At 42.6% G+C, this 25159-nt stretch overlaps 3 protein-coding genes across 4 annotated transcripts; 2 read left to right on the top strand and 1 right to left on the bottom strand.

The window, feature by feature from the left end:
* The first annotated feature begins 394 nt into the window (after positions 1-394).
* Positions 395-6421, top strand: aldh3b4 (aldehyde dehydrogenase 3 family, member B4). Of its 2 annotated transcripts, none has more exons than XM_086173758.1 (10): positions 395-447; positions 858-1053; positions 1172-1282; positions 1572-1692; positions 1805-1890; positions 2186-2267; positions 5072-5461; positions 5554-5720; positions 5825-5924; positions 6006-6421. In XM_086173758.1, the coding sequence occupies exons 1-10, from the start codon at positions 395-397 to the stop codon at positions 6203-6205; spliced, it is 1506 nt and encodes a 501-aa protein (XP_086029884.1). In that variant the 3' UTR covers positions 6206-6421. The 2 variants fall into 2 exon arrangements, with proteins under 2 accessions (XP_086029884.1, XP_086029883.1); XM_086173757.1 differs by lacking the exon at positions 395-447 and adding an exon at positions 672-775.
* On the bottom strand, positions 6354-9127 carry mmab (metabolism of cobalamin associated B). The gene is made up of 9 exons (XM_086173759.1): positions 8975-9127; positions 8701-8759; positions 7381-7474; positions 7236-7293; positions 7089-7161; positions 6916-7013; positions 6763-6827; positions 6611-6670; positions 6354-6531 (listed from the first exon to the last, which is right to left on the bottom strand). Exons 1-9 carry the CDS (start codon positions 9076-9078, stop codon positions 6447-6449), a joined length of 696 nt encoding a protein of 231 aa, XP_086029885.1. The 5' UTR covers positions 9079-9127; the 3' UTR covers positions 6354-6446.
* A 120-nt stretch (positions 9128-9247) lies between these two features.
* mvk (mevalonate kinase) lies at positions 9248-17824 on the top strand. Its single transcript, XM_086173956.1, has 10 exons — positions 9248-9643; positions 9962-10109; positions 10484-10628; positions 13202-13357; positions 14267-14370; positions 14562-14607; positions 14805-14895; positions 15330-15449; positions 15614-15767; positions 16862-17824. The coding sequence occupies exons 1-10, from the start codon at positions 9566-9568 to the stop codon at positions 17011-17013; spliced, it is 1194 nt and encodes a 397-aa protein (XP_086030082.1). The 5' UTR covers positions 9248-9565; the 3' UTR covers positions 17014-17824.
* The last annotated feature ends 7335 nt before the right edge of the window (positions 17825-25159 follow it).

Below are 25159 nucleotides of genomic sequence, written 5' to 3'. Positions count from 1 at the left end.
AAAAAAAAAAGCAGAGAATGTTGTGTAAGATTTGTCCATGTGTAAGATACTTTTTTCCTGTATTGTCAAATCATGTACACCAGTATTATATAAATCATTTACAACGTGAACGTACGATTCTTTTTCCCCCTCAAACAGCCGGGCTGTGCGTGATTGTACACACTTGCTAAATATGTGAACCGCGGCCTGCAACACCACTGACCCCTGCTGCTTTTCAGCCGGCGAGAGCTCTAACAATAGCGTTTTTCCCGGCATCCCGAATAACGTGCACAGCGGATTATCAGGGCGACTCCGCTCGGCCCTCGTACTGCGACGACTCCGTTAGACCCCCCCCCCCCCCCTTCCCATTTCTTGAAATTTCCTCATCCGCCAACTGTAACCCAGCGGAAGGACCATGAGCAAACCGCCGAGCCCCTCTCCGGCCAGATGGTTCAAATCCCTGCGGAGGTAATGTCAACTCATTTAAATGTTTTATAATTTCGTGTGTGATTAATGATGGCCCCGGGATGGTCGGGTTAAAGTTGTTGTTTTGCATCGTCAAGATTAATTTTATCACCTGATTGGCTGGAGTTATCGTTTTTTTCCCTATCCCCCCCTCACGCCCCCCCCTTCCGGCCAGTAAGGCTTTTTTTCTGGACCGGAGCTTGGGCTTAACAGCACACTAACTCCATTTATAAAAGACCAGCACTAGAGAATACTTTATTTGAATCGACATGAGTAGAAAAGCAAGAGCGTGCTCTGTTTGTCAGAGGAATGGCCGCTTGACATGCAGGAGGTACGAGCCGTTCAGTAGGTCAAATGACAAGTATGCGATTTGCGCCGTGGTGGTGAAACAAGTGATTTGGGTGATGTTCCAGGACCAGACTGGGGGAGGCCTGTCTGAGGACATACCCTCTGCAGTGTGAGGACCTCCTCAGGAGGGCCAGGGATTCCTTCCGAACCGGACGCACCATCAAGGAGGGTTTCCGGCTGGCTCAGCTGGAGGCGGTGGTGCGGATTCTCGAGGAGCACGAGTGTGACTTTGTGGACGCTCTCGGGAGGGACCTTCATAAGGTGAGATAAAGCCGACGAGGTTGACGTTCGTTTGTTTTGAAATTGATGGGAATTAACTAAAAGCTTCGGGTTTATTTCCTGGTTTCGTTTGCGTTTTTTAATTTTTATCTTTAATCAGCCGAGGTTCGAGACGGTCGTGTCCGAACTCGTCCTGGTCAAGAACGAGGCCCTCCACGCGATCAACAACCTCAGGAAGTGGATGCAGCCGCAGCGAGTCGAGAGAAACCTGGTGAGACAGTTGACTGCAAAGTCCTTCGGTCAAAAACGACTTCATAACGGTGTTGGGATTATTCCTGATTTGCATAACTGTAATTGTAGAGAACATTCCATCTCACCGCGACAAAGAAATGTATTGTGTCGATCCCGCCAAAGGAGATTAAAATTCGCCTTGCCCTTTATGTAAGATTAAAGTTGGCGGATGTCATTCCCCTTTTTAATTTGTCCAATGCGACTGTGACCGCTTGAGAATTTCTAATTCAACTTCTAAAACTAACCCGGAGCTTGTTTGCCTCCCGAAGTCCACCACATTGGATGAATGTCTGGTGGTCAGTGAGCCGCTCGGGGTGGTGTTAATCATCGGGACCTGGTGTAGTCCGGTCCAAATGTCTCTGGTGCCACTGATAGGAGCAATAGCAGCAGGTTGCACACACACACACACACACATTCGCTAATTTTTTTATTTTATTTTTTTTTTAAATCACTGCCCTTATGCAGTCTATCCCAGAACCACTGATGCTGTTTGTTTGTGCAGGCAACTGTGCCATCATCAGCCCCTCGGAGTGGACGGCTCACACTGCGGACCTCCTTCATCGGCTCATCCCCTCCTACCTCGACACTGTGAGTAGTCACACACACACACACAAACACACACACACACACACGTACACACACACACCGGTGAAGATGGTTGCCCCGGTAAAATAGTTCCAAGTTTACTAATTTTTCCACGAACTGTGTGCTTTTGTATTTGCTTTGCATTTCAATATGTAGAAATGTCGATATATATGTATTCACACATATATATATATATACATATATATAGCTATAGTTTAAAGCTTGAAACTGTGGAGCAGGTTGAGGATTTTATTTGATAGCTGAAAATCTCCTCTACTAAAATCTCGTATTCCTCAAGGAATGCTTCCATGTAATCCTGACAAGCTCCAATGACTTGCCTGAAGTTGTGGAATTGAAATTCGATCACGTTTTCTATACCGGTAAGGATGGAATCGACTCCCGGAAAGATTTTGGAATCATCGATGAAATGTATTTTTGTATCGATGTGTGTCGTGGGTTTCTGAACTGTGTCTAAACCAGCTACAACTTCGTAAATGTCTATCGGTCTGTCTGTATATTCATCCATCCATCCATCCATCCATCCATCCATCCATCCATCCATCCATCCATCCATCCATCCATCCATCCACGCACCTATCTAGAATCATAAAACACGGGATGAGATGTAAAACTGTTCATTGTGCCAGTAGATGTTATGCAGTTACATGAGGTATATATTGAGAGCAAAATGAGAAGCTATCAGAAAAGATATACATTTTGGGGACACATCATCAATAATGTACCTTTGATTCATTGGGTGTTTTGGCCATTTAACACTACACACCCTCCACAAAGGTGGCCAGCTACAGGTGGATCAGGTCTGAGCTTGTGCCCCGTGCCCAATCATTACAATATTAGTTATTTAGCTCTGTGAGCCCAGCAGGGGTTTTATCCACATCCGCTGGCTGCTTCTTTCAGACGCTTTAGAGCTGGATCTAACTGTCTGCTGAAGAGCCTGTCCTTGAATATTAAGGTGTTTGAGAAGCCAGGTGATGGAGGAAGCCACAAATCCTCGACATCCCACCTCAACAGGACAGACTTTTGTGTTCCATCCTTGCTGTTTAGCATCCATTGCCAGCTCGGTGCATGGCGGTTTCTTGTCTCTTCAACCGCGTCCTCCCAGGGAATAGTAAGTTCTATGATGTACACAGACTTCAGTGATGGGGACCAAATGGTTAGGCTTTTTCTGACCCTCTTGGATGAATCAGGGGTGGAATTGGTCGCTCTCGGGGATAAGGAGTTTACTACATTCTTCTTGTTCTCCAGCACTGCTGCCAGACACTTCTGGTTGAACATCCTTGTGTGAGGCTGGTCTTGCAGCCGGTCAGAATATGTTTGAGTCGCATGGGATGGGCAAAGGTCAAAGGTTGGGTCCTCGCCACCGGTGGAGATTTTTTGGTAATGGGAATACATCATAGGTATTTCGGAGATCTACCCGTCTCCCAGAGCTCCCTCCATCCACTAACCTATCTAACGTGGGGGAAAAAAGTGTTTAGTAAGCCACCGAGTTCTCCTACTTAAATAGATGAGAGACGCCTGTAATTTATATCATAAGTACACTTCAACTATGAGAGACAGAATGAGAAAAAAAATCCAGAAAATCACATTGTCTAATTTCTAGAGAATTTACATATTATGGTGGAAAATCAGTATTTTGTCAAGAACAAAGGTTCATCACAACACTTTGTTATTTACCCTTTGTTGGCAATGATAGAGGTCGAACATTTTCTGTCAGTCTTCACAAGGTTTTCACACTGTTGCTGCTATTTTGGCCTGTTCCTCCATGCAGATCTCTTCTCGAGCAGTGATGTTTTGGGGCTGTTGCTGGGCAACGCGGATTTTCAACTCCCCCCCCCTTGGAGAGATTTTCTAAAGGGTTGAGACCTGGAGGCTGGCTAGGCCAATCCAGGACCTTGAAATGCTTCTAACGAAGCCGCTCCTTCGTTGCCCTGGCGCTGTGTCTGGGATCATTGTCCTGTTGAAAGAACCAGCCATGTTTCATCTTCAGTGCCCTTGCTGATGGAAGGAGGTTTTCACTCAAAATCTCACAATACATGGCCCCGTTCATTCTTTCCTTTCCACGGATCGGTCGTCCTGGTCCCTTTGCAGAAAAACAGCCCCACAGCATGTTTCCACCCCCATGCTTCACAGTAGGTATGGTGTTATTTCCATGCAACTCAGCATTCATTCTCCTCCAAACACAGCAAGTTGAGTTTTTACTAAAAAGTTCTATTTTGGTTTCACTGGACCATAGGACATTCTCCCAATCCTCTTCTGGGTCATCTAAATGTTCTCTAGCAAACTTCAGACAGGCCTTGACACGTCTGGCACAGCAGGATTTGAGTCCCAGGCGGCGTAGTGTGTTACTGATGGTAGCCTTTGTTGCTTTGGTCCCAGTTCTCTGCACATCATTCACTAGGTCCCCACGTGGTTCTGGGATTTTTATTCACCGCTCTGGTGATCATTTTGACTCCACAAGGTGAGATCTTGCGTGGAGCCCCAGATCGAGGGAGATTATTTGTAGTCTTGTATGTCTTCCATTTTGTAATAATAGCTTCCACAGTTGATTTCTTCACACCAAGTTGCTTACCTATTGAAGATTCAGTCTTCCCAGCTTGGTGCAGGTCTACAGTTTTGTTTCTTGATTAATTGATTTATTAAAAATCCTACAATGGGATTTCTATGTTATCTATCTATCTATCTATCTATCTATCTATCTATCTATCTATCTATCTATCTATCTATCTATCTATCTATCTATCTATCTATCTATCTATCTATCTATCTATCTATCTATCTATCTATTTTTATTCTTGTTGGTCTCAGCATCCTGCTTATTTTTGTTCATTGTTGTCATTGCTATTGTCACTGTTTATGTTCCTATCCTTGTTGTTGTTTTGTTTTTCACCCTTGTTCTTCTTTTCCACTCTTATCCTTGATAATGTTGTCGCTATCTATTTATTTGTGGATGTCTTTTACTATCTTCGAATTGTTTAATTATCCTCTAATTGTCACTCTATTTATATTTATATTCATATTTATTGACACAATATCTCTTATACTGCTGTGACAAAAGTATTTCCCCTATGGGATCAATAAAGCTTATCTTAACTTATCCATCCTTCTATCCACAAACCCATCCATCCATCCACTCACCTATCGATCTATCTATCTAAACCCTTAGGAAGCAGAGAAGAGGGCAGCAGGATTGCTCAGGCTGCAGCAATGACTCTGACACCAGTCACCCTGGTTTTGGGTGGGAAGAACCCGTGTTATGTGGATGTACAATGTGACGTCGCCATGGCTGCGCAGCGCATTGCCTGGGCACGCTTCCACAACGCTGGCCAGAGCTTGGTGGCACCAGACTATATCCTGTGCCACGTGGACGTCAAGGATAGACTGGTTCAGGCCCTGAAATGCTGTCTGATGCAGTTTTACGGTCCCAATCCAAGAGAGTCCCGCAGCTTTGGCCGCATGGTTAATCTGGAAATATTTAACCGGGCCAAAGACATATTGTGGAGATCTGGCAAGGTGGCCACTGGTGGACAGGTGATAGAGGCAGAAAAATATATTGGTAAGAGTCATTAAATGTGTAGACTCTTTCAATTGCGGTCAGCCTTCGCAAGATATTTCACCTAAAGTTCTTCCTGTATTTCCCGTTTGAAGCCCCGACGATTTTGACGGAGGTGGCGCAGTCAGACCCCGTCATGCAGCAGGATATTTTCGGCCCAGTTCTCCCCGTTCTGACTGTAAACGGTGTCGACGAGACACTCGCTTTCATCAATAAGCAGGAGAAACCCCTCTGCGTGTATGCGTATTCAAGCAACAGTGAGGTAAAGGGCATACGTCAAGGCAACGCTTGTCACAAGGGGGAAATAAAAAAACAAAAACCCGGTCAGATCAATAAGTGCTCGGTTATGTGTTTCCGAAAATGTAGGTCATCTCAAGGCTAATGAGCGAGACCTCCAGCGGCAGCTTTTGCTCCAACGACAGTGTTCTGCAGAGCATGATGGTGGCTCTGCCTTTCGGCGGAGTGGGTAAGTTGGAAACATCCCATAGTAAAGATGACTTTGGGTGAGATCGGGGAACTTTATCGAGGACTTTTGCTTTCGGTACAGGTGCTAGCGGAATGGGCTCCTACCATGGTCGCGACACATTTGACACCTTCTCTCACAGGAAGTCATGCCTGTTAAGGAGCACACACTTTGAGTGTGTCACCTACCTGCGCTACCCGCCCTACGAGGATCGCAATCTTTCTCTGATGACATGGGCCAGTACTCTGTCCCAGAAAAGCCAGGGCTGGTGCCAGATCCTTTGACTTGGTCAACACCCCTACCAATTTGTCAATCCACTGAATAGCTCCTTATTTGTTATTTGTTATTCATTGCAAGAAGAACGCGGAAGGTCACGGCTTAAGTTTTCATTGGGTTTGGCTGTCAATATGTTTAAAAAAATAATCCAAACAGTAATGTTGCAACTGATTGACGTTTATTTTATATACTTAAAACATATGATCATACATGGCAAAATATGTGAAGCATTTATTTGTGGAACTGTCATTATTCAGGTCTTTTGTAGATGTTTTCAGTGCGGCCTTCTTTCAAGGCTGCATATCTGGCCAGTGTGAAAAGGTAGTCACTTAATCTGTGTGAATATATAAAAAAAATAAAGATTTATGGCAGAAGGCATACGCAGTAACGGATGTTAAAAGTCATAGACTGACCTATTCAAAAACTTTGCAACGTCTGGATCCGCTTCCCCTGAGCGCACAATTGGAGCAACACTGCATAAAGAACAGATTGCTCTTAGAACCAGCTGTCACCAAATCAAGACAAATGGCTCACTTTAAGTTATTAAACCAATGTCGCAACGTACCTACGTTCCGCTCTCCGGCAGACCGTCCGAGCTAAATGCAAAGCCGCGCTGCTCTTTCCCCCGGACTGTGACACGAAACATGGGATGTCAGAACGCCTCACGAAAATCGACTTTCAAATGAACAGTGACTTAAAGGTGCGATAACAGGCTTACAGGTAAAATAAAGTTGGTCAGTGGGGGGAGTTCCTCTGTGAACATATCAATCCACTTCTCGAGGTCCGCAATGGGCTGATGGGTAAATTTGGTTCTTTCTAGCAAACAGGGAACAAAACAAAGTGAGATTAACACAGACACAATAATTTACTGCATAAAACACCTGGACATACTTATATGACTTTCTCTCGCAGATGATCGAGGCGTGGCGATGTTGGATCCTACATCTTGCAAAATGCATTGTATCTAGAGAGAGCACAGCAAACACTCATAGAGAGCATTTCTAGTTTAAAGTGAATTCCAGTAATATGAAAGCCGACCTTGTCCAGCTGATCTGTGAATGTGTGACTTTTGTCAAGGCAAAATTCTCTGGCCAGCCTGAAACATCCAAAACCGTTTTATCAATTTAGTAAAGGCATCAAACCGAACAACGCATGAAGTGGCTTTGAATAGTCAAGATTTTACCCTATAGCAGATGATAGTTCATCTGTATTCCCTAAAGCTTCAAAAATCTGGTCCTCCTTTGGTCTCCTTTCTCCAGTAAATGTGCTTGAGAAACCTAAAGGGGCGAAGATAAAATCAGCCTCTCGAAAATATCTTTGAAAACCCTTTTTGTAAATAATCACGTTGTGTTATGGGGGGCTGAGAGATATTATTAGAATGACCATGGACATGCACAGTAATTCATACAAAACAAGTCAAACCTTGTATATGGCCTTCTGAAATGCTTTTCATCCCTACTGGTAAAACACACTCATTTATACTCCAATAGATGTGAAACCATTGAAATAAAGAAAATCTCAGACAAACAAAACTGAAAAGCCTTCATAAAACATCTGAATGCTTCTCCACAGATTGCTGAAAATCCTGGGCATACTAATAAATTTGCACATGCTGTATATACAGGCAAAATTATGAAAAAAAAAAAAGAAAAAAAAAACAATAATGTGGAAATATTTTGGTAAAAAATGTTTTAACATGCTTTCAGTTGAATATATTTATCATTACAAAATATAAAATTGGCACATTTTAACATTCGCCTCAGAATTGTGCACTGGTTCTTCAGTAGAACAAATTATTCCAAACATTAGTGATGTGCAGAAAATAGCCAGGATCAGCACTGCAACATCTCAGGGTGATCATGAGAGCAAATATATAGTTATAGAGTCATATGTAGCATGGAAAATATTTGTCAGACAAACATATCAGCGAAAGCGAAAGGTAAAAATCTTAATTTGGTTTGTGACAACTTTTCAGGTGTGAATGTGGGGGGGCTCAATGCATGAGCTTCCTTTGCACTGTGTGCACAATTATTGGGCAAATTACTATTTTGACCATATCATTATTTCACCCATAATTTCCAACTCCAAGCTGTATAAGCTTAAGTTCTCAGAGACATAAGCAGCACTTTTATGAAATTTCAGAAATTATTGTAAATTGTGTACTTCATTCTCACATAAAAAGGTGAAGATAAACAGGTGACATGGGAAAATGTTTCATTTAGTTGCATAATTCTGCACACTAAGAGTTGCCTAATAATGGTCTACATAGATTCTCTTAAACCCAAATCTTGACTTTTACAACTTCAATGTTCAGGTTTGAGGGTTTAACATTTCAGATTGACCGAGAGCGCTGTAATTATACAATAACAAAATTAATCCTAAAAATTGTGCATGCAGTGGTATTATAGGAGTGTGCCTGGGAATTCTAAATTTCCTTCCCATTCCCTCATACTCTATTGCAGTTTTTTTTCTTCTTCTGATGAATAAATCTGTGCGAACAAACCTTTGTCTCCCGTTTTGGTGTATATTTTGGGTACTTTGATGCTTCCATCACTGGTGTAGCTGTCAAAGACAAGGTGCAGGTGAAATTATTAACTAAGAATGTGAACTAACAAGTACATTCCATATACTGGTCATACATTTAAACAGCACTTTACTCTCACAATGCAAAGATAGATTGACTGGTTTGTTTACAGGTTCACTGGCTAGCTCATGTAGCAGGTCAAACGTCACTGATGGAAATGGAGAAAAAAAAGGGACAATTATGTAACCTGTACCTTCTCCCGAACGAAAATGTTTGTTTCATCCGGCTATCGCTTATGAGTCTACATGTCCTTAAAACACAGCGGAATTGCGTAGTTCTTACAACAAACGAGGCCATTTCGACAGAAATTCGGCGGATACGTTTATACTGGTTCTTGAGCCTCACAAGTTCCTGTAGTTTGGGGGGCGTTTCATTTCTAATCGCGTGATTGGTCCAGTCACCGGACGGTTCTGTATCTCGAGCGGTGATTGGCTAGAAGAGAAAACGGACAAGTGGCCGCGTCGCTGATTCGCTATGTGAAGCTGGCTGGGACTCCCACATCCCCCCCGACAACAAGTCAGGCGTGTTTCCATTCCGCGTTTCCACGCTCTCTCAGGGTCTCAGCCCGTGTCCAGGCGTCCACTATGCCCCCGCAAATCCTCGTTATCCTTCCGGCGCTCACGAAAAACCGCTGAGTAGGGGGGAAATAGTCAACAGACCGGGTTGGCTTCAGGGGATTAGCGCTAGCTAAACGAGGCTAAGCTAACTCTTACTCGGAGTCAAGTGACAAATTCAGCTCTATTCTCTGGAATTCTCGTTTTCATACTTTGGGTCATTCAGTGACATGAAGGTCAAGGACTGCATCGTGTCTGCTCCCGGAAAGGCGATCCTCCACGGAGAACACGCTGTTGTGCACGGGAAGGTAACCTGTCAACTATGAAGCAGTCCATGTTGTTAAGGAATAAGTTTTCATAGTCATTGAACCTTGAGCTTCAAAAGAATAGAAACACAGTCATAGTACACATATTTTGTGTTTACAAGTTACTCCAGATGCAGGATGTTCTACTCAAACATGTTCCAAGTGTATTCTCACGCACCTCGGAAACACAAGACGAAACTACACCACCTGCAGGAGGAGCAGATTAACTAACCGACTGGACTTGAGTTCTTTTTTGTTTGTTTTCCACTCCCAACTAAACATTTGATAAGTTTTTGGCTTTCTGTTCTTGTCTCATGACAGGTGGCGCTTGCTGTTAGTTTGAATTTGAGAACATACCTGCGATTGAAAGCGACCACAGCTGGCAGAGTTTGCATTAATCTCCCTAACATTGACACTTTCCTCTCCTGGGACCTGTTGGAATTGAAGAAGCTTATTTCCTCTACATATGGTTAGTACTGTACTCCTACAGAGACTTTGATTAACTTGTATTGAACATTTTCCAGAGGTTTCTGGTTAATAGATCAAAAATAGTGAAAAAAAAAATACTACCCTTAAGCAATTATAAGAACTTTAAATCTGAAAAACTTTTATTTGTCAGGACTGCGAGAAAGCCCGGAGTGAGTCATTGCAACCAATTTTTCAACACATAAAGAACTTCTCATAATATCAATCTTTGAATAAACCAACCAGAATGTATGTGCTGCAAATGTTCTGATTCAGTGTCTGCAAGATCTAAGTTTTTTTTTTACGACTCATGATAAGCCCTTTCTTATATATTTTTGTGATTTGATCAGTCAAGGGACATGCCGCGTTTCTTCACAGGTGAGAGGGAAGTGGCGAAACGTCTTGATGCCGACCTTGTGTGCCGACTGCGTGAATTTCTGGGCGTTACAAATGGAAACTTGGATAACTGCAACATGGCCACCTTAGCATTTCTATACATCTATCTCTCCCTGTTTGGATCAGGGTAAGGTTGTTGTTTTTCTGCCTGTTTTTATTGTAGTGTTGATACTAATGAGCTAAGGTGACTATACTATCAATATATTTTTCATGTGGTACAGCTTAAACAAAATATCATATAAACAATTTAAAAATGATGGATACGGTATAAGCCTCTGACAGATATACTAGTAACCAACATTAATGTTTACGGAAAAAAAACTGTCCAGATCAGTATTTATATGTAAAATTCAGAGCAAGTGATCCCATCAATCAATGATTCTCTGCAGGCACTCGGAAGCCCTCAAATGTGTTGTGATGTTGATAATCAATGCAACTGACTGATGTCTCCTATTTCACTGAAAATATTGCTAACAAGCATGAGAATGCCTGGCAGAACAGCCAGGTTAGATTGAAGGGGGAAAAAAAATCAAGCTATAAAAAGAATGACGGTCAATTTTAGGAATGCACCCTGACATCATGTAATGGCAGCCAGTCAGGTAAAAGCTAGAAGTTGGCTATCAGACTGAGATAACTGACCTCACTCTTCCGAAGGTAGAGTCTGTAAAGCTCCGAAATGGCCAGCCAAGAGTCAATCAATCCTCCTTTCATGGAGAATGGATTCATAAATTGCTGTGCAGCCTTTTAGCATTTTACTGACGCCCCCTCCCTCTTGACTGAGAGAGGTTTAGTTTCATCATATGGCCCCACACAAGTGGAACACAAAATGACACCCAAACGCTGGCAGATGGCCATTATGTGATCATATCAAGCCCAGATTATATCTCATTGCTGATTTCATGTTTTTTTTAAATGTACCGAAAATGTTTTGCGTATTTTGCACTTTTAGCAATGTTTTGCAGTTTGCTAACAGCTGTTTTGTTCTTATCACAGTTGACGAAGAATAGCTGTTTTATCTGTATCATATCAGGCTATCCACTGCTGGCTGGGCAACAAGCCTGTGTCAGCTACGATCTTTGAACTTAAAAATGCATACTGTGTTCAAATGAGTTTGGTCCTACTTCAGGAAATAAAAAGAGTAGCATCCATTCTGAAGAAGGCTTTTCTTAAAAGAATTGACATTCTCTGTTCTGTCTTTTCCCAAGTCTGACTTTTCCGCTAAGACAAGCCAAGGTCAGGGCTGGTCTGTGGCATTTTTCACTTTCCTTATGTACCGTAATCTTGTAACATCTCTGTTTAGAAAGAGGAGAATCATTGCAGTGGCGGGGATTCAACCCCTGGGTTTATGTGTATGAAATATTTTGCGCAAGTGTCTCCTCAATTTAATGGCATTTATCTCCATAGGAGTCTCCTAATTCCCCTGAGCCGTTGCGTGTCTTTGTTTGAGCTGCATGGAGAGGTCTAATGTTTCTAATTGGGCACGTAAGCAACTCTGGGCTTATACAATTTTCCTCTTAGCTTTACCATATTATACGGACACCTGCTGTTGGATTGTGAACATACACTGACCTTATGCGCCTCACTGGTTCCGCTCTCCAAGCCAAGCTGTTTGACAAAGAGATTGAGGTCAGACAGATGACCTGTCTGAAGTGGACTTTGTGAGCTGAAGCTTGGGACCTTGGGACAGATTTCTTCATACAAATGTATGTATGATTTCTTCAGGCAAATGTTACACATCTTAGTGATATTGGTTGTGGACTGCGAAAGTTTAAGTAGTTGTATACAACATACAACACAACTTAATTAGTTATGGATCTAAAAAACTGAACGTAATTTCCACAAACTTTTGTTCTAAATGCTGCAAAACAGTGAACTTGTTTTGAAAAACATGCAAAATTAAAGCAAATTTGAAATCGGGTTAGTAGCACATCTTTTAACTGGTCGACAAATACAGTATATAGCGCTATCAGTAAAATGGCTTAAATTCTTTCTTCTTCTTCTTTCGGCTTTTCCCGTTAGGGGTCGCCACAGCGAGTCGACTTTCTCCATCTAACCCTATTCTCTGTATCCTCCTCTCTCACACCAACTACCTTCATATCCTCTCTCACTACATCCAAATGATTGATCCATATCACTGCAAAATTACATCCCCTGTAATACAAGGCATTAAACAGTATTCCTTAAATCATGAAACTAACAAGCCTGACAAAATAGCTGATAGACAAAGAGAAAGTAACCATAATCACCGATAGATTGTCACCACAAACAACAACCCATAGTTCTGTTGCTGCGCTCGACCCGATTTCGGCGTGCGAAGAATCAACCTGCAGTATACAAACCCGCCAGTGAGTGTCGCTGGTTCACAACACACTGGTGTAAGGGGGGACAGGATGGCCGCTAATGAGAGTCTGGCACCGAGCCCTACTGCTTGCCTTTAACAAGTCTAGATGTGTTATTCCCTCCAGACAAGAGCTGGACAATTAGTTAAGAGTTTTCTCCTGTCTGCCAAAAAGCTGCTCGCCTGCCAGACCCTTGACAGCAGCGTCTAACAGGTTCTCGGTCTGCACAGGAGTGAAAGCTTTGTGGTTGTAAAGAATGATCATCAAAATACTCACTGGAGTTAAATGGAAGGTCATAAGCAAATGCTTCACTTTAATTAATACTAGTTAAATATAATTCTCTTCTCCGTCCTTTGCACAGTGAGCTGCCCGGCATGACGGTGTCTGTGTGGTCAGAGCTGCCTACGGGCGCGGGCTTGGGTTCCAGCGCTGCCTACTCCGTGTGTCTGGCCGCATCTTTGCTCTGTGCAAGCGGAGCCATCCCCCCTCCCCTCAAAGACGGCGACCACACTGCCAGGTAATGATATTTTCTCAAAGCAAGCCCTCGTCTGCACGCCGCGCAGTCACGAAATCAAACATTAATACAGTAAACATCCCAACAAAAAAAAGAGGGATTTTTTTTTATTCCACACCTGAGCTACCGTTTAAAGTATCACTCAGGTTTAGATGATTCATTTGAACACAGTTGAAGGATTATTTTACCCTTGTCTGTCATAAAAGGTTTAAACTGAAGCTACAAAGCACTTGTTTATTTTGAGCACTTTTCCTTTTTGGTTTTTATTGATAGTGGACAGTTGGGGGTGAAACGCACGGGGCGTTTGTCTTTCTAGCGAGAGTTTACATTTTGATTAACAAGTTGATAATATGCAGGAACGATGGCAGACATGGCGTTCACACAGAGTCAGGTAGCGGCCGGCTGCCAAATCCGAGAGCCGCAGACACAACACAGCTTGTGTAACTTACCGTCGGGAAAACACGCGTATCCTGTCCTGCACAAAAAAAAAAACCCTCTTCATCCGGCTTTCAGCTAAAGTGGGAAAGAGTGCATCGATTATATCTGATACACGCTCGCAAATGACCGCCGCCGTTAGAACGCGGGACAAAAAAAGCGGCGCAGATAATTGACTCACCAGAGTCACAGAATGCCACGCTTGCTCTCATCGCCGTTTGTCACAAAGCCAGTCCGCGCTCAGTCAAGGCTACTGCATGATTGTATTTGGCTGCAGATGGAGGCGTGGATCAATGAGGAACTGTAGAAGAACTGCTGGAGTACCCCCCCCTTTTTTTCTATCCCGATTCAGCCCAAAAAGCAGCCCCATCCCAAAACGTACGATGAGCCGTTGTCTTTTCGACAGCACTTGGGAACAAAATGTATTAAAGTTTACATCATGGCAAATCAGATGATGTTCTGCTGCAAATGGTGCAGGTGGTGTCAGGAGGATCTGGAGCTGATCAACAGTTGGGCTTTCCAAGGGGAGATGATCATCCATGGCAATCCCTCAGGAGTAGACAATGCTGTAGGCACGTGGGGTGAGGCCTTAAATGATCTGGCATGTACTCGGTCCATGCTGCGCTGTACTTCCATCTGTCTCCATGGACACTCACACACACACACACACACACACACAACTCTTTCATGCAATCACTGGAGTATAGGACCAGCAATGTTCATTATCATTTGATGATTATCTGTTTAATGAGTTTGATTTCCTGCTATGTAGGCGGCATGCTGAGGTTCCTTGCTGGAAAGATAATACCACTGAGCAGGTAATGACACAGATTTTTTTTTTTTTTTCCGCTTCAATTTTAATTTAAAAAGTGCACCGAGTGATCCACTGCAGTCACATCACAATTTGTTTTTCGCACAGAATTCCAAGTGTTGCCCGGGATAAATGATGCTATCAGCAGGGGCATGTACTAAATAAACCTGGCTGAACCCTTTGATCTGTCTGCTTTACTTCCAGGGTGCCATTATTAAGAATCCTCCTCACTAACACCAAAGTGCCACGTAGCACCAAGGTACTTGTTGCCAGGGTGAAGGACAAAATTAATAAGGTACTAAATGGTTTCTTCCTCTCCTGTGTGTTACTTGCTGACACTGTAATTAATATAATAGGCGATGCTTTTGCATGGCAGATACTCCAGAGTCTGGTGTTGAGTGCCTTCATAAAATATTGAAATTAAACTCTTAGCCAGCACCCCTGTGTGCTGTTGCCTTGGTGACACATGGAGATGCGCGGATTTCTGCCTCCAACGGAGATGGGTCTGAATGGTGTTGCGGCGCGGTGTCACGCTTAAGTGAGAGGCGGAAAAAGTCCGACTTGCAATTTTTCCTCTATGTGTAAAGCTTAGGAGAGATAGGATGGAAAAAGCAGACATGCATCAACATTAATATTTATTCAGGGTTTTGAGTATAGCCTGCAGGAAAGACTTCAAGTCCTATTTTTGCTTATGCTTTCTTCTTTATCTCCCCTTTTTGTTTTTTTCAGTATCCTTCTATTATGACCTCTGTGCTTGACTCTGTTGATGCCATTTCCTGTACCTGTGAGAAAGTCCTCTCAGAGATGACCTGCAAGCCCATCACAGGGGAGCACTACGATATCCTGGAGGTACAGAACATTACCGGCCTCGCATGATCGCCACGTGGCCGGAACGCAGCTGTTGAGAAATGCAGTACTCCAAAATGTACTTTCGGACAGACAGTATTCGCATAGGCGCGACTCCTAAGAGTTTGCAATGGTATTGAATTATACCTGGATTGTACCGTTCACAGGAGCTCATTGACATCAACCAGCACCACCTGAATGTGATGGGAGTAGGACACGCTGCCCTTGACATGCTGTGTCAGGTCACGCTGGCCAGAGGACTCCACAGCAAGCTCACAGGCGCGGGGGGAGGCGGCTGCGGAATCACACTTCTGAGACCAGGTACCAAAATCCTGTGAATCGCTACTTTCCTCGATTTTTTTTTTTTTTTTAATTTTTAAAAAAAAAAAATTATTTTTATTTTTCAATTTTTTTTTTTTAAAATTAATTAATTTATTTATTCTTTGAATTAAATTTTATCATTATTATTATTTAAAAAAAATCATTTAATTCTGAAACGCTTCTCAAGCACTTCACCCGACCGGTGCCGAGCATCTGAGGGGAAAACATTTGCCCCTGATTGCTAACAGGCATGGCGAGAGATATTCCGCAATGTTTATAATCAATGCACGCGGGACAAATTCAAGGATATGTAATAAAATTCAAAGTACCGCTGATCGTGCAACATCCCTCAATGATCCCATGGATGGGACTTGAGAAAACTAAAGAGCCACGCTGGCAGGCTCCTGCTGACTGTAAATGTCTCTATCATTGTTAAAACATGAAGCGATGAGAGGTTGGCCAAGATGGGCCCTTTACGTTCAACGCACACACAACGCTGCAGATAATGTTGTTTTTTTGTTTTGCTTTGTTTTTCGGGCGTACTCTGTGGCCAAACAAAGAAGTAAAAGAACTTGCAATCTGTTTTTGTTTATGCCTGCAGCCTGTTTCGATATGTTTAAATGCATTTAATTAGATTTCCCAATAATCTTTAGTCCGCGTGGTTAACAAGCGTCACCATCTGTGTGAATTGCAGCCATTTTCAGACCGTCTTCTCTGTCCTCTCACAGTGGTTACACAACTCAGGGACCTGGGGGGCTCACCCGGGCCATTTCTATCTTACTTTTGGGTTATTTTCTCTCAGACAGGAAAATGCTCTTTAGAATCGCTGTGAATTGTACCTAATCTCTATTTTTTGCACATCAGTTTTTTTTTTTTTTTTTTTTTCCCCCTCACAATTTTGTGTTATTCGCTGTCAGCGACAGTTTTCTTTCTTTTAAATCCTCCTCTCCCATTCCCTGAAACCAAATAGGACACATGAAGCCCCACAGGACTTCGCGTTCAATTCCCAGTTCTTCCATTATATTATTATACTGGATTCCTTTTCTCAAATCCTACGTCAGCCCCCCCTTGACATGACTTGTTTATTTTTGTAGAAACGGATTCCCTTGTGGTCCAGTGCACGGTCCAGGACTTGAAAGACTGTGGTTTTGACTGTTGGGAAACCAGTATCGGCGGGCCTGGAATCCAGGAGCATTCTCCTCTCTCCGTCAAGGAAGATATCATGGAGGTTTTAAACCGTTATTGAGACTCACCTGTGGCTGAGGAAGGATGAACAAGGACACGTAGCCGTTCCGCTTACTGACGCTGCCTCCGAGGTATTCCCCGCAGTTTTTAGTGAGCGAGCAGAGGTGGCCAGAGCATAAATCATGGATTTTCCTGACTAAAAAGAGTCTTATTCAAAGTTTATAGGGTCATAAAACATCCATGACTCTTGACTTCTTAGAACCCTTGTGGATAAAATAGCGGTGTAATGCGCTTTTTGTCCAGTAGATGGCGCTGGAATTTCACAGATGCTCTGCGTGATCTGGGTTTATGGCAAGAGGATCTCATTGTGTTAATTAAACACTGTCAGAATTAATCTTCCTTTCTCTCAGACTGTTAACAGCAGCAAGGTCAATCCATCCCAGTTGATCTGTGTTATAGGGTAAGCGGTCTGGCTGACCAACTACGTATTTGGTATTTCATTTTTAATTTTTGTTTTTTGCGCCTGCAAATCACATTCCAACAAACATGTCATTCAGAGTGAAAGCACTTTGCCATTTCTGTGTATCAAAAAGATAATCATCTTCCGAATATTCGAGTTATCGAACCTGTTATTTGTCTCCCTTTATCGCCCCTCCATCAGTGCCACAAAGGAAATAAGAACATGCCCTTTATTATTTTATCCTCGACAACCTTTTAAACTATCAGGAGCTCATATGGTGTATTAATTAATTTTATTCATTCTTGCAAAGATAAATCAATCAAAGACACTGGAAGGACTTTTCACATCCGGTGTGTGGAGGGGGAAAAAAAAAAACAAAGCGCTGCTGTCATTAATAAAAATGAAGACCGGTTTTGCGAGTTCCAAAGAGGTCATTATTATGCATCGCTAAGCTCTTTTATCGCTTCAGATGTGCTTTTACGTCTGTTGAAAATGTCATGAAATCATTCTAAAGCTGAAGCTTACCCCGAAATGTTTGATGGTTGTCTTTTGTCGTGTTTGTAACTGGTTTACAACGCTGCATTTGATGCACCTACACTTGTAGGATAAATCACATCACTTTTGATATTTATTAGTGTATATTTATTAACCGTTCCTTCGCTCATTCGCATGTTTGGGCAATTTATGGACCCCAGTAAGTCCAACCTCAGGTTTATGATTGTGGGAGGAAACCCACACAGACAAGGGGGAAGAACACGCTAACTAAACATAGAAAGGCTGCCCAGTCGGAATTGAACCGCAAACCTTTTTACTCTGAGGCAGGAAGCGCCAACCACTGCGCCAGACACGAGTTGAAATCTCTATTTCCTTTGCGCAGTGTTAACACTTATCACAGAGCTAAGAGGAAAGAAACCGAATCAGGTTGCCAGGATAAGATGTAACCTGGACGACCGAGAAGGGTGTGAAGAGTGCAATATGTTCATTTAAAAATGGTTTATTAACCGTCTGCAGTTACATTAATGGCATCGGTAATAGCATTTTGGCTAAGCTGTATTCTCACTATGAGTATTCTCAGAGTAGCAATTAAAGATATTGGGGGAAAATTGTATTTTGAGATATCTACAGCATTGATTTGTACATCGAATTAGTCTCCAAAAAGTTTATTTTATTCATTTTTTAAGTTAAAAAATGAAAGACCACATGTTTTATTTTTACCATAGTTCCTCATCCAATACAACATATGTAATATATAAACTAGGACGTTGTTTTTAGGACAGGTGCCGTCTGAATATACAGTTTGCATATGTTGAATACATTTTCCCAGCGGGCAACTGCTAACTTTAGATATCCACAACTTCAGTGGAACTTTTTTAGTTCGCTATCCAAAAAGGGATACCGATGGATAGATCCCAGATGTTTGAAATAATCATGAGCATTCGCCATTAATATGCTGTTTTGGTTTTAAATGTCAAAACGGCCTCTGACAACCTCCAAATTTAAAACTCCGCTGACTGAATTTCCATGAGCCCAGTAGAAAAGGGTAGCTATCTTCAAAATTCAATTTCCAGTCGTGCAAATGTTACTTTGAATGCCATTCCTTGTCTCGTGAGAATACAATGCCAATGTTATTGATATTTGAAAATTTTAATTGTAGATGTGAGCATGGTTTCGATTTAAATGAGAGACAACGAGAGAGCGACCGGCCAAGACGGACCCTTTGCTTCCTCTCCCGGAAAACGACCTCGTCCGAGAGGGCGAGGTTGACGGGCCGCGGGATCACCAATGGCTTCTTGTCCTTCCCGCGAGCCACCTGATTTCCTCGTCTCCTAATCTCCCATCCTCTTAACAGTGCGGGATATCCTGCAGACGCAGGAGGCACGCACGAGCTTGGGGGGTGGGGTATCTTTTCAGAATGTCTCTTATTTGAGAAAAGGTCATCGCAGGATTCATGTAAAGGCTTCAATTTTGATTTTTTTTTTTTTTTTTTTTTCAAAATGCCAACCGGATTGAAAACGACGAACGAGGGTTGGGTTTGTGAGTAAACTACATTTGTCACCATCCTTCGTTATCCGTCCAGAGACGCCCTTCCGACCCCCACCACCAATCCCTGTCTCCTTGAATTGTGTCATCTTTATATCAAGCTCTCCCATCCCCATCAGTGCACCACACAGTTGCCCCTAACCCCTGCTGGAATTTAATTACCACTGCGCTTTTCAATTGCAACTGCATTGATGAGGCGAGACAAGACGGAGACAACAGAGCCTGTTCCATTTGAAGCCCCTCTTTCTTTTTTTTTCCCGTTTCGCTCTCACTCTGAGGCACAGATGTTTTTTTTTTTTTTCTTTATTTTTTTCTTTTTTTTTTTTTTTTTTTAATCAATGTCAGCGCCTGGCGTTTTTCTGCTTTGATGAATAGAATCTAAGGAGGCCGCAAGATCATTTCAGATAACAGAGGGCACGAGGAAAAAATGAAGGGGGCGGGGGCGGTCAAGGATAGAGTGAGAATGTCAGAATTAGAGAGATGATAAAAAACAGCGTGCACATCCTGGGAGCGGGGAAGGGAGATGTTCAAACCGTTTAGCGTTCAGAGAGGAGTTTTGTCTGGATGGATCAAAGTGGCGGAATCATGGATGTTTAATTCATTTTTTTTTTTTCCCCAAGTAAGAGGAATTAAATGTTAAATGTGAATTTGCAGAGTGCTCACTATGGCGCCTTCCCTCTGGTCCCTCATTCGACTGGTGGGGAGCTTGTCAGGAACCATTAACTCGGAATACAGAATTAGACCTGACTGACAAGATGTCATGTCGGCGATGGCCAGTGGTTCTACTAACATGGCTTCACTGTCTGTATGGATTCATACAAAGGATTTTTTTTTTTTTCGCATTTACATGTAATATAAATGCCTCTGCATTTAAATAGGTTATGCGGAAGAACTCCTTTTCATACCGTATCTGCAGGGTGTGTATGTATTCAGGGAAATGTCCTCAGCGGGGAGAGCTGCAAGAGCGCCGTCCTCCCAGCATTCATAGCGATACACTGGCAGGGACAGCATCAACATCATGTGCTCCTCTCAGTCAAGATGGACGGCATGGTCCTCCTGGGGGTGTTTGCCCTTTTGGTAAGTGGGGGGTGGTGGAGGGTGTTAGTAACAGGGCGCTGATTAACACAGCAAGGGTGCTGTCAAAGAATTCAGCAGGTCATTTTTATTTTCGTGTGGTGTTGGGGGGGGGGTTACGCTGTTATTTCTCCTCAAAACACTTTCGACGGGGCATCGTTTGGCTTTACGTAGTAAAGTAATGTCTCCTTGAGTGTTTACTACTTGCACATTTCAACGAATGTCTTTTGTGGAGTAACTCTTAGGTGCTTTAAGATGTTTAGTTCTGTGGTAATTCATGAATTAGTGCACAACTAGCCCTTGTTGTGTCATGGCAACCAGTCGGCTGCAAAGAAAGTTGCTTAAAGCTAAATGTATTTTATTTCAATTAGTCTTCCTAGTACGGTTGAACCTCGCCTTACAAATCAGTTTTTCCCATTGAAATCAATGTACTACTAATCTGTTCTTCAGACCCCAAATCATACTATTAAAACTTTTTTGGGGTTTATTTTTTGGAAAAAATACAGAAGGAGTTAAAGATAATCTTAATTATTTCTGTGTTTCTGGCATTCGCTCTCTTCTTGCCAGTACTGCCAGTACTTGGCGTATCCTTCTCTTAATCAGCATCCGAAAGTAAAGCTCTCCCGCGTACGAGACCCTCGCTAACACTATCTCCGGCAAGCTGTCTCTCATTAATCCAGTCTAACAATAACTTTTCTACTTCTTCTAAGACCTGAGACCTTTGTTGTGTCAACGCAGTCACCCCATTAGCTACATCAGCTGTCTTTAGCGCATCTTTGTTCTCCATGGTTGTACAGATGGTTGACTTAGCCGTGTCTTAGTGCTTGGCCAGATCTGTGACTTGAACGCCGCGCTCATATTTAGCTATTACTTCCTTCTTCTGATCAACTGTAATTCTTAATTTCTTCTTAACACCACTAGCACTAGCATTTTTGACTTTTTTTTAGGCCATAATGAGGGCTAACTTATAAAGAAAAGCACAAAAAGGTGTTAGAACAGGATAACATAACAATGAAAATCATGGAAAGCCTCTGAGTTAGTCTGTTTGTCTTTGTGCGCCGAGGCTTGTTCACGGTCCGATTCAAAATTTGATCGAAAACTCTATTCGTAGGCCGATTTGTTTGTGATGATGGGCGTTCTAAAAAAAAAAAAGCCACTTCTGCCTGCACCTCACAAAGGTTTTTTTTTGGCTTGTAAATAAGCAAGCTAACACTCCCTACAATGGCCTAATGTAACCAAAGACCTCATTCGAAAAGGGAGAAAAGAGCCAATGATGAGACACAAGATGGGTCTCAGAGCTGTATTTAAAAGAGCCCTACTGAAACGGGGAATAACCTCCATTCACACACCTCCACCCTCCGCTGGCCTGTGTGAAGTTGTCCTGCAGGAAAGTGGTCTTTGGCACTAAAAGGGTTGAGGACCACCAGCGTGAAAGGTCAAGTATATTTGAATATCCATCACGCCCATGGACAACAAAAACCAGCCTTGACAGAGCCCAAAACTACACACCTGAGAATGTCAACTTTTATTTTTATTAAGGATCTGTAGAGACTTATTTTTGTAAAAATGGCTGGAGTACACTGCGGTCCCACAGCCCAGACAGAGGAAACCTTGAAGGGGTTATTTTGACCTTTAGACCCTCTCCATAGGATTAATTGGTTTAGTATCCCGGGCCTCCTTTCCAGCACCCGGGATGATGTTTTCCCCGGGGACAGTTGTAGCTCGGCGCGTTACAGCTGATGATTAGTGCAATCTTTTTTGGGGCACCGCCTGTGTCTACAAGGTTCTACCCAACATCCATGTGACATGGCTAGTTCCTATTCTGTAGCAACTTTAACATTTAACAGCCCCTCTTTGCTGTTTTGACGTCGAAGTCAGAAGTCCTTTGCCGCAAGTTTTGGTACAGCAACCATGGAAGGGTGCAATATTATCCCCCCCTGACCGACAAGTGCGGTTTGAGAAGGCCGTCGGTCTCACGACACCTGAAGGGTGTTTGTCTTCCGCCATGATGGGCTCCTTCGGCATCGACTTTCCAAACAGTCACTTTAACTGCGGAGGCTTGACCCATTTAAATTCCATTTACCATGCTTTCCCCCCCGGGGATTTCTCCGCAGATGGAGAATTTAAGACTGCAGGGGGAAAGCCTCGATAACATAATGAAAGCGGCATTATTGAAAGGCCCTCAACCCGACATTCTGAGTTCACGTGTCCTGTATTTAGGTTCATGCGCTCGGTCCAGCGGACTTCCGTGAGACCTCGCCCGACTCCAGTCAATGACCAGTTAAAATCTCTGGTCTTCTCTTATCGGACAGTTCTTCTGGTTAAATCCAGACTTGCTGTTTTTTTTTTTTTTTGTTTGTTTTTATTTTGATTTGCAAACCACTCCATGATCTCTTTCTTGACACTTCCATAAAGAAGCAGAATGTCGCTATGCTTTCACAAACGATGCTGTTCAGTTGTTTGAGTTGAATGAGTAGAAGCTATTGGCGGTCTAACCTCCCGGCTAAAGGATTACACTTTGACTAATGCCACCCATACATCTAAAGACTTTGAAAAGACTGGGAAAAGACTTGTGGAAAACCATCATCTTACACCAAATCATATCTAAAGATGATTTTTTTTTCAGAGTTTTAAGTCTCAGCCTAGTCTCAGAGGAACACTAGGGTATTTGCAGAGCCTCTGCTATTTCGATCCAGCACTTTTCCTTCTCCACTCGGTCTTGATACATTTGAGAGTTGACATCCTACAAACCAGCGTGTTCTGCCCACAGCTCCACCATCCGACGCTCTTTTCGGACGATCAATGCCGATAGGGGTATTCTTATGATTCTGGTGACGGTTCTGGCTCTTGTCGGTCTACCAGGTTTTCTTTATCCGGTTTTGATTCAGCTCATCTATCGGCGGTTGATTCAGTCTTTGCGGTGACATAATGCTAAAGCAGTAATATCAAACATGCTTGATATTGTCGTAAGCCCAAAGACAAGGGAAAGACCTCACACTTTATGACCAAAATGATGGGACAAGCGTCTCTTAAGATTTCCTTGCACTTTTAATTCTGCAACTGCAAAAATCACAAGGTTCAAGCCCAGCACAAGTTGGCGATACACCGCAAACCGGGATCGTCTTCTGTGAACACAGTTGCAGATAATTGCTCTGGAGCCACGGGTACTCCTTTTTTTTTTTTTTTTCATCCTGGATGATTTCTCTCTCCCCCCCCCCCAATGTTAACCCTCGTCAGTTTACTCCGGGTTTTGGGTCGCCCCAACTGGTAGCTCGGCTTCCGGGATTAAAAGCAAGCTTTTCACTCTGCATCACTTTGTTGAAAATGAGCTCACCATGGATAACTCGGCTCGGGTAATATGATTGTAAACATCTGAAACGCACGACCCCCCTTTTCTCTTCTCTATCCTGGAATTGTATCATGTCATGGTATTGATCCGGTAATTGATTTTGTGAAGAAGGTACCTGCCACACACTCTGTCATCCTTCAGTGCCAAGAGTGTGCTTGTTTTAATTGCAGGTGAAGGTGTTGTTTTTCTCGTCGCCTTTGAGAAGCCCCATTGATTTTTACGCCGCCCTTCATCCCCGTTGTGTTTCATTTAAAGAGGGGAAAAACCCCATTCCACTTCACCCCTCTGTTCAGTCTTAACCTGGGTAGAAAAAAAAAAAAGGTATGAAATCTGTGAGTAAGTTTCAAAGGTATCCGAGTCAAGAACGAATGAATTAACGCTTAAATGAGTTTATTCATTTAAAACAATGGGGACTTGAAGTGTATTATTTCACCTTCCTCTCAGTCTGTGGGCTGGATTTCCTTAAGATTAACATCCGGCATTATTTTAATGTCGCAGAGGAAATGTCTTACGTCATTTTCAAATATCAGGAAAAAAAAAAAAAAGTAATTCCTTTGGTCTTTCGCTTGGAAATGTAATTTTGCCATGCCGTTGTGTCCCGTTTATTAATCTCAAGTCAGTAACCATTTTAGAAGCGGTAATTTTTTCAGTCGGGCTTTTAAGCCGTAATTTAGAAACTGGCCCGGAATTATATTCAACGCACTCGAATATATATATGTATATAGAACAAAAAAAAAAAAAAAAACCCAAATTAAATTTGATTTGCATTAATTTGAGAAGCGGCTTATCCAGCATTCATACTTTGAACTCTCTTTGAATTAGAAATAGGTTCTAATCATTTCACCGGGATTGCAGCCAATTAATTGGATTCGGGTTTTTTTTTTTTTTTTCTTTTTTTTTTTCCTCCTCTGAGGCTCGGGGAAGGAAGATGATCTCAAAATGTTATCACATGACACTGCGTGATTGATGGACCATTAAAACGTCAGCCAGATGTACTTAAAGCCAGAGCTCCTGGGTTGATAAATCACGGAACAAATGGATACATAAAGCTGTTAGAAACAAATATTCCCATCCAGAGTTATTTGCAGCCAGATAGTAATGGATGTGTTTTCTACTTGTCTCACTCGCTCTCTCCCTGAGTTTTATTTCTTCATATTTTTCTTCCCCATTGTATCTCCAGACCTCTGCAGTCGTATATTTACAAAGGGACAGGTAGGAGTGTTCATATTTTAACCGCTGCATTCAAGATAACATCTAATAATCCGAAAGCATTGCAAAACTGGT

Source organism: Fistularia commersonii, chromosome 26, assembly GCF_037954325.1.
Source record: "Fistularia commersonii isolate RoL2024-O1a breed Wild chromosome 26, RoL_Fcom_v1.0, whole genome shotgun sequence".
In the NCBI taxonomy this organism is placed as follows: domain Eukaryota; kingdom Metazoa; phylum Chordata; class Actinopteri; order Syngnathiformes; family Fistulariidae; genus Fistularia; species Fistularia commersonii.
The sequence above is the reverse complement of the archived record's forward strand: the minus strand, read 5'-3'. Positions and strand labels throughout refer to the sequence as shown.

Bases quoted from the DNA above. Each gene is read 5' to 3' on its own strand.
- aldh3b4 (XM_086173757.1), top strand. From the start codon at position 714: ATGAGTAGAAAAGCAAGAGCGTGCTCTGTTTGTCAGAGGAATGGCCGC. The intron at 1,283-1,571 runs GTGAGACAGTTG...TGCCTCCCGAAG, and splicing joins AGCGAGTCGAGAGAAACCTG to TCCACCACATTGGATGAATG. The intron at 1,891-2,185 runs GTGAGTAGTCAC...GTATTCCTCAAG, and splicing joins TCCCCTCCTACCTCGACACT to GAATGCTTCCATGTAATCCT.
- mmab (XM_086173759.1), bottom strand. From the start codon at position 9,078: ATGGCCTCGTTTGTTGTAAGAACTACGCAATTCCGCTGTGTTTTAAGG. The intron at 7,014-7,088 runs GTATGTCCAGGT...CCTGTTTGCTAG, and splicing joins TGCGAGAGAAAGTCATATAA to AAAGAACCAAATTTACCCAT. The intron at 6,532-6,610 runs GTCAGTCTATGA...ATATTCACACAG, and splicing joins GTTGCAAAGTTTTTGAATAG to ATTAAGTGACTACCTTTTCA.
- mvk (XM_086173956.1), top strand. From the start codon at position 9,566: ATGAAGGTCAAGGACTGCATCGTGTCTGCTCCCGGAAAGGCGATCCTC. The intron at 13,358-14,266 runs GTAATGATATTT...CAAATGGTGCAG, and splicing joins GACGGCGACCACACTGCCAG to GTGGTGTCAGGAGGATCTGG. The intron at 15,450-15,613 runs GTACAGAACATT...TACCGTTCACAG, and splicing joins AGCACTACGATATCCTGGAG to GAGCTCATTGACATCAACCA.